General features: G+C 45.0%; 1 protein-coding gene across 2 annotated transcripts in view; it reads left to right on the top strand.

The window, feature by feature from the left end:
* Positions 1–15,677, top strand: part of Mark1 (microtubule affinity regulating kinase 1) — a 105,939-nt gene that overhangs the window by 46,385 nt on the left and 43,877 nt on the right. For both annotated transcript variants that reach the window (XM_032915680.1, XM_032915679.1), the window contains exons 2-3: positions 9,270–9,473; positions 10,950–11,003. In XM_032915680.1, the coding sequence (XP_032771571.1) occupies positions 9,270–9,473; positions 10,950–11,003 (258 nt within the window). The remainder of the gene's footprint in view (positions 1–9,269; positions 9,474–10,949; positions 11,004–15,677) is intronic.

Here is a 15,677-nt window from a genome sequence, read left to right as displayed (position 1 = left end):
TGAATACTGGAGGGCACAGGGGAGGGTCAGAGGTTCCCACTGAACAGTCCTCTCCTCCAGTGGTCTATCCCTCTGGATGGTCCACTCACTCTCTACGATCACCACTTTAACAGAGCATACAGTGCTGTGTCTGCGTTGACAAATTCTTCCCGCTCTTACTCCTTTCCAGTGTCTCTGTCTTGCCTGAAAGAACACTTTCATTGGATCAAGCCTTTGGAGTGCATTTGTGTTTTCAAACTTTCTCTCAAAGTGCAAATTCTAGGCAGTATGCAGCAGCCCGGGTCTTCACTATTCCCTTTTGGCTTCTGCCTGTGACCTCTAACCTGTTTCTTGGCCATTCTCTCCCTCATACTTAGAAAAGTTCTTGTAGTTGATAGAAAACTTCCATAGTCTTTTGGGACTTCATTTTTCTCAAGATTCTCTCTTACTTTCTATCCATTTTCTGAGCATCGGCTGCACCCTCAGATTCCTGTAGCTGTAGAGTTTGTTTCCCACTTGAATGTAAGCTGTCTGGAGCTAAGTGGACTAGGCTTTGTTTCCAAGATGGAAACGGTGTGTGTGTGCATCTGTGCATGTGTGCATGCGTGTAATGGGGGCAGGATTTCCCCTGGCCTGGTGACAGACACACCTGTAATCCCACCTCTCAGGAAGCTGAGTCAGGATGGTTGTGAGGTCAGGGCTAGCCTCAGTTATATAAAGTGTAGAGAGACCCTCCTGTCCTCCCCCTCTCCTTTTTAATTTTTTCATGATGATCTGTTTATATTACACACCTCTGGCTGTCCTGGAACTCACTATGTAAACAGAACTGGTCTCAAACTCACAGAGATCGCCCCACCTCTATATCCCCAGTGCTAGGAGTAAAGCTATGTACTGCACATTTAGTCCTGAGAGATGTTCTTTTGGGGAGGGGGGATTTCACTTAATGAAGATTCTTTTCTTACATCCTCAGCTTCTCCTCCAATTTTGCATGCTTTCTGCATTAGCTCTTTTAAGCTGCCTTTAATGTTTTATCTAAAAACTATATTTTCTAATCTGCTGGCAGGCTTCTCCAGTACAATCTATTCCTCTGTTATTGAAGTCATAATTTCTTGATTCTTTTACTACTGTGACTTAGAAAAGTGTGAGTGTGGTCATTAATTTTCAGTAGCCAGGGTCTGTGTTTTTCCTGGTGTAATTTACTTGGAAAGTAGCACGTTACAGAGTCTGAGGCAGAGCCGTAGTAGCCCTGTTTTGCAGTGTGGTACTGTGTGGTCCTGCTTGTCAGGAAGGGTGGCTATCCACTCACTAAGCGAGGTTTGTATCTGTAAGAGGACACCACAGCACTCATGTGATGTTAGACTGAGTTTGGTAACTGACACAGCTGTAGGTGGTTGGTGCACAGAGGAGCTGCTCACTGAGCCCTCTATTCACTCCAGGGTGATGTGGAGGTGTGTTCTTTCTTACTGGAGTATCTCTTGCCAGTCTCGTGTCCTCAGCTGCTGCCAGGATTTCACAAAGGGGAAGGTAATAGTCTCCTGGAAGAGTAAATCGGCCCCTTATCCTCTGATACCAGTTTGGTCTTCCTTCTTGGTTAGACATTGAGCACCTTCAACCTGACAGCCATGAGAAGGAGCAAAACTCATGGGTTTGGGTGTGGGTGAATGCACGTGAGCAGAGGCCATGAGAAGGGGAGTTTTATTTTTCCAACTCGTGTTTGAAGAGGAAGACTCTAAAGCGCTTGTTTTATCAAGAGATTCTTTACATCACTCCACTCCTCTCTGACTCTAGCCGTTCGCGTCTCTCTGGTCTCTTCTCAAAGACCAACCCTTCCGTGGCAGCCCTTGTTTCACATTTAATCTGCTTCAGCGTTCTTCTTACCAGGGACTGCTAGTTGATGGTTTTTTGACTCACATGTTCACCATCCCTTTCTCTTCTTATTTCCCTCTGCAAAAACAGGAGTGGTTTAGTTATCCGTTCGTATGGGACAGCACTGTATATATAATAGGTCACAATAAAGTTCTGCTGACAGAATAAATGGATCATTGAATAGTGCAGTAGGGGGGTGGGGTTCAGAAAACAAGCTGAAGCCAGAGGTTCTGGAGCGGCCTGGAGATGCCTTGCTATTGACTCAGGTCTTTGACTTCACTGTGAGTGCTGGGTGGAAGAGTGCTTCCCACCCAGCTGTTTCTGTCTACGAGTGTGGGAAGACGGGCAGCTTGTCCCTTTAATAGTGGGCTCCACGACACTCAAGTAATGAAATAAGGAAAAGAAACCACACCCGAGCTAGGGAAGAGAGATGCCATGGGGAAGAGACTAGACTCCCTGCCCTACAACAACAACAACAACAGCAGCAACAACAACAGCAACAACAACAAACCAAAGCACAAGTGTGACACACCCTTGTGGGAGGATTTGAAGTTAACAGTTGAAATCAGGGTCTAATTTTGATATATACTTATGTACGATGTGACTATCCTGAGCGCAATTGTGAAAGCATGATTCTCAGTTGACTTTAAGGTTTCTGGTTTCCCCCGATGTTTATAAACTGCACTTAGTTGTCCAGAACTTCGCCTTCTGACTCCAGTGCAGTCAGAAATCGCTGAAGCAGTGAAAAGATCTGCTGCCCAGTGAACGTCCAGTGAGGGTTCCTTTCCTTGTATTCACGGGTGATCAATGCCACCTTAAAACCTTTTAGATTTACTTTATTTTTTATGTATGTTTTGCCTTCGTGCATGTATGTACCTTACATGCATGATTGTGTGTGTGGAGGCCAGAAGAAGGCACTGAATCTCCTGGATTGGAGTTATGGATGGTTATTAGCTGCCATGTGGGCGCTGGAATCAAACCCGGGTTCTCTGTAAGAACAGTTGCTCTCAACTGCTGAGCCATCTCTCTAGATACTCGGCTGATGTCACGAACACTTGGATGAATCCAAAAGAGTCAGCCATGCCAGAACTTCTCCAGACCACATCGTCCTCCTCTGTGAAATGTGCTTCTCAGTGGCGTTGTTGTAAAGAATGAAAGTCAATGCCCATGAAGCATTCGCGGCACCTTGAGCCATAGTGTACCGTTTTATTATACTGATGATGTGTGGCCTGTGTTTAGTAGCTTTATCGTGTGTTTTCTCATTGGCTTGGCCACGTCTCTACTTGCTTGTTCTTTACCTGTTTGTTGGAGACGCTAGTGCCTTCCTGGCTGACGTCAGGCGGCCAGTTGTGCAGGCCTTCACACCTGTGGCTGGAAACCTTTTGAGCCTGACAGTAGAAACGTGCAGGGTTTTATTTGGACAACTGACTGTTCAAGCTGTGGGCCTTGAACAAAGATGCCCTTTTTAGCTGTGTTCGCCTCTGTGCCTTCGTTCCGTGAGCTCACCAAGCACCTGACTTGTTCTCATTTCACTGCCTGAGTGTCCTTCCACTGTGTGTCTGTCCCTCTTCCTCTTCTGGTGGAGTGCAGCTGGCTGGCTGTTCCGTCTATCCTAAGGCGGTGCACTGTGTCCCCCTCCCCCTCTCCGCTTACTTCATTTTATTGCATTGTCACCTTTATTACTATAGATAACTATTTGATTTTGCCTATTTGCCCATTCTTGTCTTTTTTCCGTCTGAATTCAAGTCTCATCATTGGAGAGTTTTTTCAGCCTCTCACAGACTTTAAAATTCTGTTTCTACTTTAGGTAGCCAGAACTATTTCTAGGTGCTCAGGTACTAGGTGCTCAGGAAAGGGTTTGGTAACCTGGGCTGCAGGGTGGACTGGCTGTCTTTGTCCCTCTGCTCCTTTGTGCTGTTTTTATTACCATACAGCAACATCACCCTGTTACATAAGCAGCTACCTACTCCTCAGACTAAAGTATTCTGAGGTAAATAATTATGTTATTATCTTCTCCACCACCTGGTTAAGAACACAGGCAATACCTGTGCCCAAGTATGAGAGGTGCCCAAGTGGGAGACCTTGATTGTGACTAGTGCCACAGGGACAGAGTCTTAGTAGTTGGCTATTGGAGCGACCCGTGGGTGACCCATGGGGTTCAGGTATGAAAACCAGTAAGATCTTCATCTCTGGTCCTCTAGACTCTGCTGAACTCAGGCAGCCTTAGGGTCATGCTGCTCCTGCTGCAGAAAGATCAAAGACGTTGGGATTTTCTGGATTGAGTGGACAACTGGAGAAGGAAGAATAGCATTGGAAGTTGTTATGATAAAAGTGTGAACTAAAACCCAGAGAAACGCTGTAATTAGGCTGCCATCATATCTTGTACTTAATAGCCATAAGGTTGAATTCTAAACCAAATCCATTGTTTAGCAGGAATTAAATCCATATTCCTGCCAGGATTCTTATTTGAGAATTAAGCCATTGATCAGGAAGGAGAAAGATAAACTATATAGACAGTTCTTCAGAGACCCTTAAGGAAAGACGTACTCCTGTGAGATGCTGACATGCCTAACAAAAATACGTATTTATAATAGTTGTTCTTGATGAATGTCTCTCATCAGAACTATATATTTTGATTCCTGACTTAAGACTCCTGTGCATGTGTTTTGTGCAATTTATTATCAAGACTTATTGATTGACTGTGTTTAATGTTGAGAGCTACCCCCCTTTTTTACTTTTGATTGATTCTTTGTGAGTTTCCTGTCATGCACTCCAGTCCTGCTCACCTGCCCATCACCTCATACCAGCCCTTCACCCCTGCAACATCCCCCTCCAGGTAAAGCACACGCAAACACACAATGGCAGTAACAAGAACAAAACACAGGAAACGTCTCTCCATGGAGGCTGTAGTGCGTCACAGTGTGTCCCACAGTGTATCCCTCTGTCCACACATCTTCACTTGCAAATGTTCATTGCAATGAGTCATTGGTTTGGCTCCAGATCTCTGGCTTCTGTCACACCATCAATATTGGATCCTCATGGAGACTCCTCCCAGTTATCCTGTTGTTGCCCTGTGTCATGGAGATCCTGCAGCTCTGGAAAGCAAGCCTGGCCCTTTCACACATCTCAACCCTTTGCAGGTGATACAGATTTTGGGGTGGGCCAATTCAGAGCCTGGCTGTGGGCCTGCATGGTAGCTGAGCTGGTCACCCCACCGTTCTCCCTCCAGGCACCACCAGGGCTTGCTCTCCAACACTGCTTTAACCAGGGCACTCAATGCTGCCCTCGGCATGAGGCAGGGTCAGCTCTCATGCCCTTGGTCTGCTCACCCACACTCATGCTCCAGAGCAAGATCCACTGTGCTGCCCAGGCAGGGTGCAGGGCCTGCTCTCCCAACCGCCAGGGGAGGGCAGGGCCAGCTCATCTGGAGAGCTAATTCTTTTGAAAGAAAAAAGATCACCCCAAGTATGAAGTTCTGTATCAGAGAACTGGTAAACTATAGTCTGTGAGCCCACAATTACTGTCTTCTCCAATATCTGTTGATCCTCCATCATGTATGACTGGACTGCAGTCTGTGTGCCCATGGGTACTACTGTCTTCTCCAGGGTCTTCTGATCCAACCATGATGTATGATCGGACTGCAGTCTTCTCCAGGATCTGCCAATCCATCCATCCATCATATATTATTGGAGACAAATATTCAAGAGTTCTGCCCCTGTGCAGCTTATGCCAAACAAAGATGTCTCCTTAGGGAATTGATTGTATACCAATATTGCTTTTCTTCTTTAAATTTCGCTAGAATTTGACCAAGTCTGAAAAGAATTAGTTGTTGAGAAGTGTTTCCTTTATGTTTGCTTCTTTGTTTAAAAGAACTGATAGGGACGAGGTTAGCTCAGTGGTAGAATATTGGTCTGTTGGAATCAGGGTCTTGGGTTCACTCCTCAGTACTACAAAAAATTAACTAATGAAGTAGTGGTAGGGTTATGTATCCATTGGCATTGCTGTGTAACACTTACTCAAACTCCAATACTAAGTGGCTTAAATCAGCGGCCTATTTCTCCTAAAGTCAGAGGAGCAGCTGGGAGTCAGTTGATTTAATCTGGACTTAACTCCATGACTATGATTCTCTCAGCCTTCTCTGGTTTACTGGACAAATCCAGCTAGCTCTAGGTGATGGCAGAATTCTGAAAGAGCAGGTTAAAACATAATAAGGCTTCTTGAAAACTTGTTTAGGTTTGTGTACTGTTAACTCCAAACCAGAATTGAAGAACTGGGGAGCTCTGTCCTACCCTCAGTGGAGAACTGGGGAGCTCTGTCCTACCCTCTGGAGAACTGGGGAGCTATGTCCTACCCTCTGGAGAACTGGGGAGCTATGTCCTACCCTCTGGAGAACTGAGGAGTTATGTCCTACCCTCAGTGGAGAACTGGGGAGCTCTGTCCTACCCTCTGGAGAACTGGGGAACTATGTCCTACCCTCTGGAGAACTGGGGAGCTATGTCCTACCCTCAGTGGAGAACTGGGGAGCTCTGTCCTACCCTCTGGAAAACTGGGGAGCTATGTCCTACTCCAGCAGAAGGGCACTGGGAAGTCACCTGGTAGACCTGTGTGTAAGTTTGGAACTAGTAAGCCCGTTGCAGCTCAGTGAGACTGTCATTTATACCTGCCCTCAGCATGAGAGTTTGTCTCTAGTATTTTAGTTCATACTGCTCTTAAACACATCACAGAACTAGGTAGTAGGCATTCCTTCCTCAGAAGTTGTTTGTGCGGTTGCTAAGGCAGTGTATGTAGTTACTGTGTGTGGAGGGCCATTTTGTGCTTAGCTTAGCAGTAGTAGGGCTTCAGGAGCATTGGGCTTATGGAGGTTTTGGGATGTGCGTGTTCTATCCAGAGAATGATCTACAATAACTGAAGAACAAATAGCCAGCAGCAGATAGCAAAGCACTTACAACATCTGGCAAACCACTGGAGTCGTCCAGTTGGGAGAATAGGAAGGGGAGAGCAAGTCACAAGCAGCAGACATGATGTCATCAGGTTAAGCACCCTCAGCTTCGATAGCTGGGGTGCCTGCCTGGGAGTCCCAGGCAGAGCGGGACTGTCTCCCTCTGGTAAGGGTGAGGCTTCCATTAGAACAGCAGAGAGCCCACAGCAGGTATATAACGAAGCAGCATCGAGTCAGGCACTTACAGGCTCCTGAAGAAATAAAATGACTGGGAAAACCCTGCTGAAAGTCATTCTGGGGTTTCCGACTGGGCTTCTCTATGGATGAAATTCTGGCTTCTTGTTTCCATAACAGGCATTTTTATACCGTGGGATAAATCAGTGTTGACCCATGTTGGGAATGCTTCACCTTCTAGCTCTTCTCCAGGACACGGTGTTTTTTTTTTTTTAAGAGTTTATTTGTATTAATTGTGTCTGTGTCAGTATATGGGTGTGTATATGTAAGCACAGTGCCTATGGAAATCTAAAGGAGCATCAGATCCCTGCAGATAGAGTTACAGGCAGTCATAAGCCTCTGGATGACAGTCCTGGGAACCTGACGGGTTCTCTTTCAGAGCAGTACACACTCTCCAGACTGCTCCGTGTTTCTGATACCCTAACTGTGGACTGTCCTCCTCCCCCCCTATCACAGCAACAGGGAGACACCTGCCCCAGCACAAGGAGTCTCAGGGGACTCAAGGTAAAGATGCTTGAATCTGAGATAAAGGAACCCACCTCGGTCCCAGAGTCCGCTGTGGTCAAGCACAAACAGCGTGTGATGATTTATCAATAGAATTTATATTGTAGCTCAATGCCTAACTATTAGTTTAAAATCAAACACACAACGACTCTGAGGTGTCCATGACAGCACTCACATATTTCACAGTGTGTGGCGTCACTGCAGCCTTGGTTTCTGGACACACGACACCCACACTTTATACCACGTACACCATCACAGCTTACCGTGACAACAGATGCTGCTCGTTACCCTGGCTTGGAGTTCAGACTTTTGTATGTTACAAATTACAGTGTTTTGCTGTGCACACAGGTTTTCTCCTCTGACAGAAACATGATATAATTATGGAGATTAAAGACTTTAAGTTTTCCCTACCACCATTTCTCAACATGTTTGTACATTTTCATATTTTTGAAAGCCATGGTTAGAGTCCATATTAGTTATTATTCTCCTCGTTTTGACAAGATGACTGACGGAAGCAGCATAGCAGAGAGGGCTTATTTATTTTGGCTTACAGTTCAAGGGAACACTGCCCATCACGGCCAAGAAGGCATGCTGACAAGAGCGTGAGGCAGGGGTCACAGTGCATCCAGAGCAGGGACACAGAGAGGGAGATGAGTGCTGGTGCTCAGCTCATGAGGCAGTGACAGCTATGGCTAAGGTGGATTGTCTCACCCCGTTAAGCTCATGTAGGTAATTCCTCAAAGGTGCACTAAGAACTGTCTCCTAGCCCCTGTCAAATCCATTGCCAGCACTGCCTGAACCACATGTAGGGAGACACCTGTGGTCTTGTGCTTAGGAGCTGCAGGCAGGAGGAGCAGACGTTAAAGGTCATCTTACCCTACAAACTATGTAGGGCAGCCCAGGATACATAAGACCCTGTCTACAGACAGACAGATAGACAGACAGATTAAGGTCAACAAGTAGAAAAGATTAAGAAGCTGTGGATTAGAGTAATAACCATATTTGTGAGGATGTTTGTCCTGGTAGTAAAGATACTCCCCTTCTAAGAGGTAGGCGTGGATAGTGCCACTCAACTTAAAACAGTAACAGGCTTTACAGGAACAGTGGCCAGTGTGGTGGTACCCAGCAATGTATCACAATGGTTAGTGTGCTGGTACCCAGCAACGTATCACAATGGTTAGTGCGCTGGTACCCAGCAATGTATCACAATGGTTAGTGCACTGGTACCCAGCAATGTATCACAATGGTTAGTGCACTGGTACCCAGCAATGTATCACAATGGTTAGTGCGCTGGTACCCAGCAATGTATCACAATGGTTAGTGCACTGGTACCCAGCAATGTATCACAATGGTTAGTGCGCTGGTACCCAGCAATGTATCTCTTTTGAAAGTCAAAATACAGACTTAAGGATGCGAAGTAAAAATTCTTGTACCCATTGGTCAGGAAAAAATGATAAACAGCATGTTCACATTTTAAAATTGTGTACTATGATTCACTTTCATTAAAGATGAAGTGTTAATGAACATGAGTTAAAGTCCTTTTGTTTGTTTGTTTTTCAGACAGGTTTTCTCTCTGTGTAGCCTGGTCTGTCTTGGAAGTTGCTCTGTAGAGTAGGTTGGCCCCAAACTCAGAGAGATGAGTTCTCTGTGATTAAAGGATACTCAACCAGCATGTGACTGTTTGTAGCCTCTTAATTGTCCTTTTATAATTGTCTAAGTGACTGTGAGCTCTTGTGCTTTCTCCTAGCATACGTCTGTGGATGGATATACTGAAACGCATATCCCGCCTACCAAATCAAGTAGCAGACAGAACATTCCCCGGTGTAGAAACTCCATTACGTCAGCGACAGATGAACAGCCTCACATCGGAAATTACCGCTTACAGAAAACAATAGGGAAGGGGAATTTTGCCAAAGTGAAATTGGCAAGGCATGTCCTAACAGGTAGAGAGGTAAGTCTTCATGGTGCCTTCTGATATGTGCCTGGACCTTGCTTCAGAGACTCGCTTTTTCATGGTGGACACTGGGAGTGAATGGTATCTGTGAGCTGGTGCACACTGGGATATATGCACATAGGGCATTTGCAGATAGGTCTGTTTTGTGGCAGAGCTACTGACCTCTAACACTAAGGAAAAACTGGTACCTTATAGTATCCTCAGAGACTGCAGATCAGCTGTCTTCAGTTATCTACCATGTGAACACTCTTGTTACTGTTGCTACTCTGCTCTGGAATGAGGCTGGGATACGTTTTTATGAAATACCACTTAGGCTAAGGTAGGATGAGTGTGTAGAAAATCACCCATTAACTTTTATCTGTTTGGCTATAGCATCAAGCTAATATTACTACTGTATAGATAATTTTTTTCAGATGGCAAGAGAATGTGCGTCTAAAGTACCATTTGTTTGTAGGGCTGTTTGGTTGGTTGATTAGTGAGAAGTGTTGAGACAGGGTCTATTGTAACCCAAGCTGGCTTTGAACTTGCTACCAGCTGAGGTGGACCTTGAATCTGGATCTTTCTGCTTCCACTTTCTAACTGCTAAGGTTATTGGCTTGCACAAGCACATCCCACTTATCTCATGTATTTGAAATTATTGTTACACAATAAAAATGTATATATTTACATGTGCGTGCACTATAAATGTATAGTGTGTACAGCAGGGTTAAAAGATTATTTCAGTAAATATCCAAAGTTTTGCATTAAGATTGGATTATTCTTAAATCTCAACCACAGAATGTTGGTAAGCTTTCGCGTGCTGTACACATCATGATATTGTGATCCCATTGCGTATCTCCTTGTGCATTCTACCCCTAGGAGCTGTTCAGACATAGGCTACACTAGACAGAGCCCTCGAAGGTTTTCAAATCTCTTTTGCTAGTTTTCTATTAAAGTTTGTATATCCAGTTCCTCTTCTTGCACAGTAGTTTTATTTGCTAAAAATACAAATTTAAAGCCTATTCTCCCGTAGGGTGATGCAGGTGACACCTTTGATCTTAGTTCCCAGGAGGCAGAAGCAGGAGAATCTCTGAGTTTGAGGCCAGCCTGGTCTACAGCAGGACAGCCAGGGCTACACAGAAACCCTGTCTTAAAAAAGGAAGGAAAGAAAAGAGCTGCTCGCCCCTGTAATGTTGCCCGTCAAGGCTTTGAGCAAAGGATTAAGATAGCATGGCATGGTCTCGACAGTTTAAAGGAGAGACAGGGAAGGACGAGCAAAGGCATAATCCTGTCGATGCGGAAGCGGGAGGTGGGTGACAAGTCCATAGGTAAATTGTGTGCTAAGGCCCCAAGTTATCAAGACCACGCCTTCTGGGTGTGCGAGATCAGAGAAGTAAGTGGTGCATGGCCAGGAGCAAAACAAAACTTTTCTTTGCAAGGTTTGATGCATTGAATTACATATCTCAAGTGTGGTTTAATGATTCTCTTTTTCAGGTAGCTGTGAAAATAATAGACAAAACTCAGCTAAACCCTACCAGTCTACAAAAGGTACTTAATTAATTAATAAGTGATGTGAGAGTTTATTAATATATAATTGTCTATAAAGTCAACCGTAAAATTTTGTTAGGTAAACACTATATTTTATCAGTACATGAAGAAAAGACAAACTCTAAGATATAATGATCATGACATCATAAAGTTGTTTGAAATGTGTTTAATGCAGCTTAAGCCTCATGGTACTCAAAATACTTGAAGTTTGGGACTTGAATTTTCGATTTGGGAATATTTGCATAGACTTTAGCAAAATGTATCTTCCATATGAACTGTCTTTAATCTGTACCAAATTGGATTTTATATCAAATATTGTGGACTATTTTATATGTGTGTGTCAGTGTATGTGCATGTGTGTGTGGGGGGGGGTTGTACATACCTATGTGTGAGTATGAAGCCCTTCTGTGGAATTAGAGCTGTTTGCAGGATGCTGTGTGGGTGCTGGAACCCAGACTGTTCTGTTATCACACTGTTAACAGCAACTGCTGCTAATCCCTGCGCCCTCTCCCCAGCCCCGAGTTTTGAGGTCCGTAGAATTCTTCTAGGGTAAAACCCTAGTTCTGCGTAACATTCTCTGTGGGCGTGTCTTAACATTCTCTGTGGGCGTGTCTTAACATTCTCTGTGGGCGTGTCCTAACATTCTCTGTGGGCGTGTCCTAACATTCTCTGTGGGCGTGTCTTAACAATCTCTGTGGGCGTGTCTTCTCTGTGGGCGTGTCTTAACATTCTCTGTGGGCGTGCCTTCGTCTGGCTCTTCCTTCATGCAGGTTCCTCTTAGACATCAAACCAGAGTAGACAGTGCTCCACCAAGGCAGAAGCAAAGCAGGGAGGGAGAAAGAGCGTGGGATTGGGATTGTCTGGTAGCCAAAGCTGTCGTTTTGTTCATTCAATGGGAAACCTTCTCAGACATAAGCTTTTAGCATTTAAAAATGAGGCGGGCTGGAGAGATGGATGGCTGAGCGGTCAAGAGCACCGATTACTCTTCCAGAGGTCCTGAGTTCAAGTCCCAGCAACCACATGGAGGTTCCCAAGCATCTGTAATGGGATCTGACGCCCTCTTCTGGTGCGTCTGAGGACAGTGACAGTATACTCATATAAAATAAAATAAACAAATCTTAAAAATATTTTTTAAAAATGAGGCAGCTGTTTGAGTGTATGAGCTATGAATACAGTTTCTTTGTGGTAAAAGAATATCCATTGAGATTTCAGTAGCATATAATAGGACCAGATGACAGACGTGCTACATACGTGACTTTGATTCCTAAGAGAAAATCTTACAGGAAATTCTCGTTCTCTGTGATTGCCTACAACCCCCATGATTGCAGTGTAAGACTGGAACTTAGCATTTGTGCAGCAGAACCCTCTTTCCATTGGCCTCAGCCAGGCAGCTCTGTGTCCCATGTATGCATTCTCTGTAGTGCTGTCTCTTCGTTAGTTGGCCTCCTTTTACACCTGACAGCCAATGAAACTGCGGAGTGTGACGCATCTGTTTAGTGAGGCCTTGGGTTTGCTGGGCTCCTTTCCCAAGACCGTGAGCTGATACCGCACTGACATGTTATAGTCTCTGGGGATGTCTCTTCTCTAACACCAGCTTTCACCCGACCTGGATCGACTGTGTGAGTGACAGAAGGTCCTCCCTCTGGACCGACATCACCTGAGCATGCTCATGTGCCAGGGACTCCGAAGCACACCAGTTACCAGACTGCACTCAGGGCCTCGCCCACCTCCCACACATACTTCGTACGCTTCTTGGACCACTCCATGGATTACTCCGTAAATGGAGTGATGTCAGCTGACAGTTGGAATTTCTGCCTTGTCACCCAGGAATGTGGCGCCCAAACTTGGTCTTTTCCAGCAGAGCCAGGCAAGGTCATATCGCATTAGTTTCACTAGTTTGAACATTTGACCTTGAAGCTGATCATTGCTGCATTTGTCTAAATAACTGAAGATCTGCCTGCTGATGAAAATATCTGTGAAGAGCCTGCTAACCTTTTGTAAGATTGTTTGTTTGTTTATATAAGTGTTCTATTTCATGCATGCCTGCATGACAGAAGAGGGCATCGGATCCCATTGCAGATGGAATCTCTGTGCTAGGACATAAGAGACTTTACAGAAGCAGAGGTGTAGAAATGTCAGAAACTGAAATCTCAAGAACACACTTTATTGACCAGCTCATGCAGTTGCTGCCAGCGTTTTGTGGTTTGAGCACTAGATGAGAGTTTTCCAGTAATGCCTGGTCCTCTCTGGTGGCCTGAGTAAATGTCCCAGAGCTTCTGTAAAACAATCACTGCCACAGTGAAGAATGTGCTCACTGTGAGCAAGATAGAAGCAGGTAGTATTCAGTAGAAACCAAATATGTAAAAGAGACCACAGAGTTACTGGCTAACAGTTCAATCAAGACAAAAGACAAAAACAAACAAACAAACAAACAAAAAAAACCCAGAAGTTCTTCAGCAGTATTTCTTTTTCTTTAAGAATGAAATATGTACATGAGTCCACTGTCGCTGTCCACCAGAAGGAGGGCATCAGATCTCATTATAGATGGTTGTGAGCTTCTGGAAGAGCAGTCAGTTCTCTTAACCACTGAGCCATCTCTCCAGCCCAGCAGTGTTTCTTAGTTGGCCTACCCGTCAGACGTGTTGAAATGTCAATTACTCTGGTGTGTTCATCAGATTTATAGCTGAGTGAATCCACACATGTGCTGGATGTTGGCTCATACAGCTCTTGTTACATGTGAGGCAAGATTCTGCAAGGATGCTGCTGCCACATACATTAGCAAGACATCCCTGGTGCCCCCTTAGTCACCGCTCCGTCCACCGGGAACTAGCAGTCAGCAGAGCATCTCTGACCTTGATCTGGTTTTAGGCAAGATACTGAAAATAAGGATGATCGTGAGATTATAACTGAAAGTTATATTTTTTTTTCACACTGCAAAGGAAGTGTTGTGTTTCACACTGCAATGGATTTTGAGGGGGAAAGTGTTTGGGTGTTCTAGAAAGTGATATCAGTAAAATTACTGTATCTGCCTTAAATATGAGCTGTGTATTCACAGGAAGGCCAGACTTTCTGAACTCAACTGGGTTTGAGTTTATTGTGCCCTCTTAGATGTCAGGGAGAGCATGCAGTGACGGGTCTTTGACATGTTTCACAGTGTGCACACTGCATCCAGTTATGAAAATGCTTGCAGAGAGAATGCATCTAATGAGCTTATACTGAGCATCTGTTCGTGTCCCTCAGATTAGGACTCCAGCCTTTCAGATAGGCAGACTTGTACACACCATTAATCCCAGCACTCAGAACACAGAGGCAGGAAGATCTCTGTGAGTTCAAGGTTAGCCTGGTCTACATAGTGAGCTCCAGAACAGGCAGAGCTATGTAAGGCAATCCTGTCTCAAAAACCCAAAACAAAACAAAAAAGACTCCAGTCACACCACGTATGAATGTTGGTGTGAAAAGCTCAGCTTGCCAGCGACAGGACAGTGTGTGTAAGTAACATGTGAAGCTCTATGCAGCTTGTCCATGAGCCTCTTCTTCTCTATTCCCTTCTTAGAGAAGGTAGCTGGGTATCAGTCTTCACCTACTGGTAAACCCTGAGTTTGTCCCTTTACCTTAGACTACCTTAAATCTTCTTGAAGACACCCCAACTACAGAATTGAACTTGTGACCTCTCCTTACCTACCTAATGCCCCCTCACCTCACCATCCTGTGGCCTCTCTGTGAACAGCACATGCCCCAAGGTCATGTCAGCAGTCAACCTCAGAAGCACTCCAATGGCTCCTTTGTCTTCATGCTCACCTGAGGGTGGCTGCCCTCTTCCGTGTGACCTGTCCTGGTCTGTCGTTTGTCTTCCTGCAGACACATATTTAATGTGCTACCCTTTGCTTACACTTTTAGGAGTTCCATTTTCGGAAGCTTAAAAATCAGCCCCATTAGTACATTGCCCACCAGGACTACAGCTCTAAAGCTCTTCCCTCCCCATAATGCCCCATCCCTCCAGCTTCAGTGTCCAACTAAGCTTCTTGTTCTCTTCTTCTAGCTACCCAGCCTTTGCAGCTTTCTCTCCCCCTTGCCTGACACCAACTCCCCTCCTCACTTAGTTCTTATACATTTCAGTCTGAGTCACTTCCTCGGAGAAATCGTTCCTATTCTCCACATCAGTTTTTGGTCGCCTTACCATACTAGGATCAGGCGCTTGTAACTAAAGAATCATTTGGTTCTTTGGCAGTAGTTTCACTGTTGGTCTGCCAGTTTTCTAAGAACCTTAATGAACTTCTGATCACTGGGCCTTTATTAACTATGAAATATGTATTTACTTCTACCATGGAAGAGTTTTCTCTTGATGGAAGTGGAATAGGCTAGGAATCTTAACATCATCAGAAAACTTTAGCTTGGCTATTTCAAAAGTTGTAGCCCATTTAGTTCCTTTAGGAATGTTTCACCTCCCACATGCAACCAGCTAGGTCTGCCTCTCGATTCCCACCCCAGAAGCCTGCTGCATTTGCACTCATCTTCCCCCATACCTCCCTGTAAGTCCCCTCTTTCCTTCCCACAGGTCTACCCTGTGCCTACTGGATAGAATTCCACCTTCCTCAGGACCTCTCCTCTGCCCACGACATAGGCAGGCTCTGCTTCCTCCTACCCTGTAGACAGTCTATCTCCTTCACAACTGGC

The sequence above is a fragment of the Rattus rattus genome, chromosome 10 (genome assembly GCF_011064425.1).
Source record: "Rattus rattus isolate New Zealand chromosome 10, Rrattus_CSIRO_v1, whole genome shotgun sequence".
Classification (NCBI taxonomy): domain Eukaryota; kingdom Metazoa; phylum Chordata; class Mammalia; order Rodentia; family Muridae; genus Rattus; species Rattus rattus.
The sequence above is the reverse complement of the archived record's forward strand: the minus strand, read 5'-3'. Positions and strand labels throughout refer to the sequence as shown.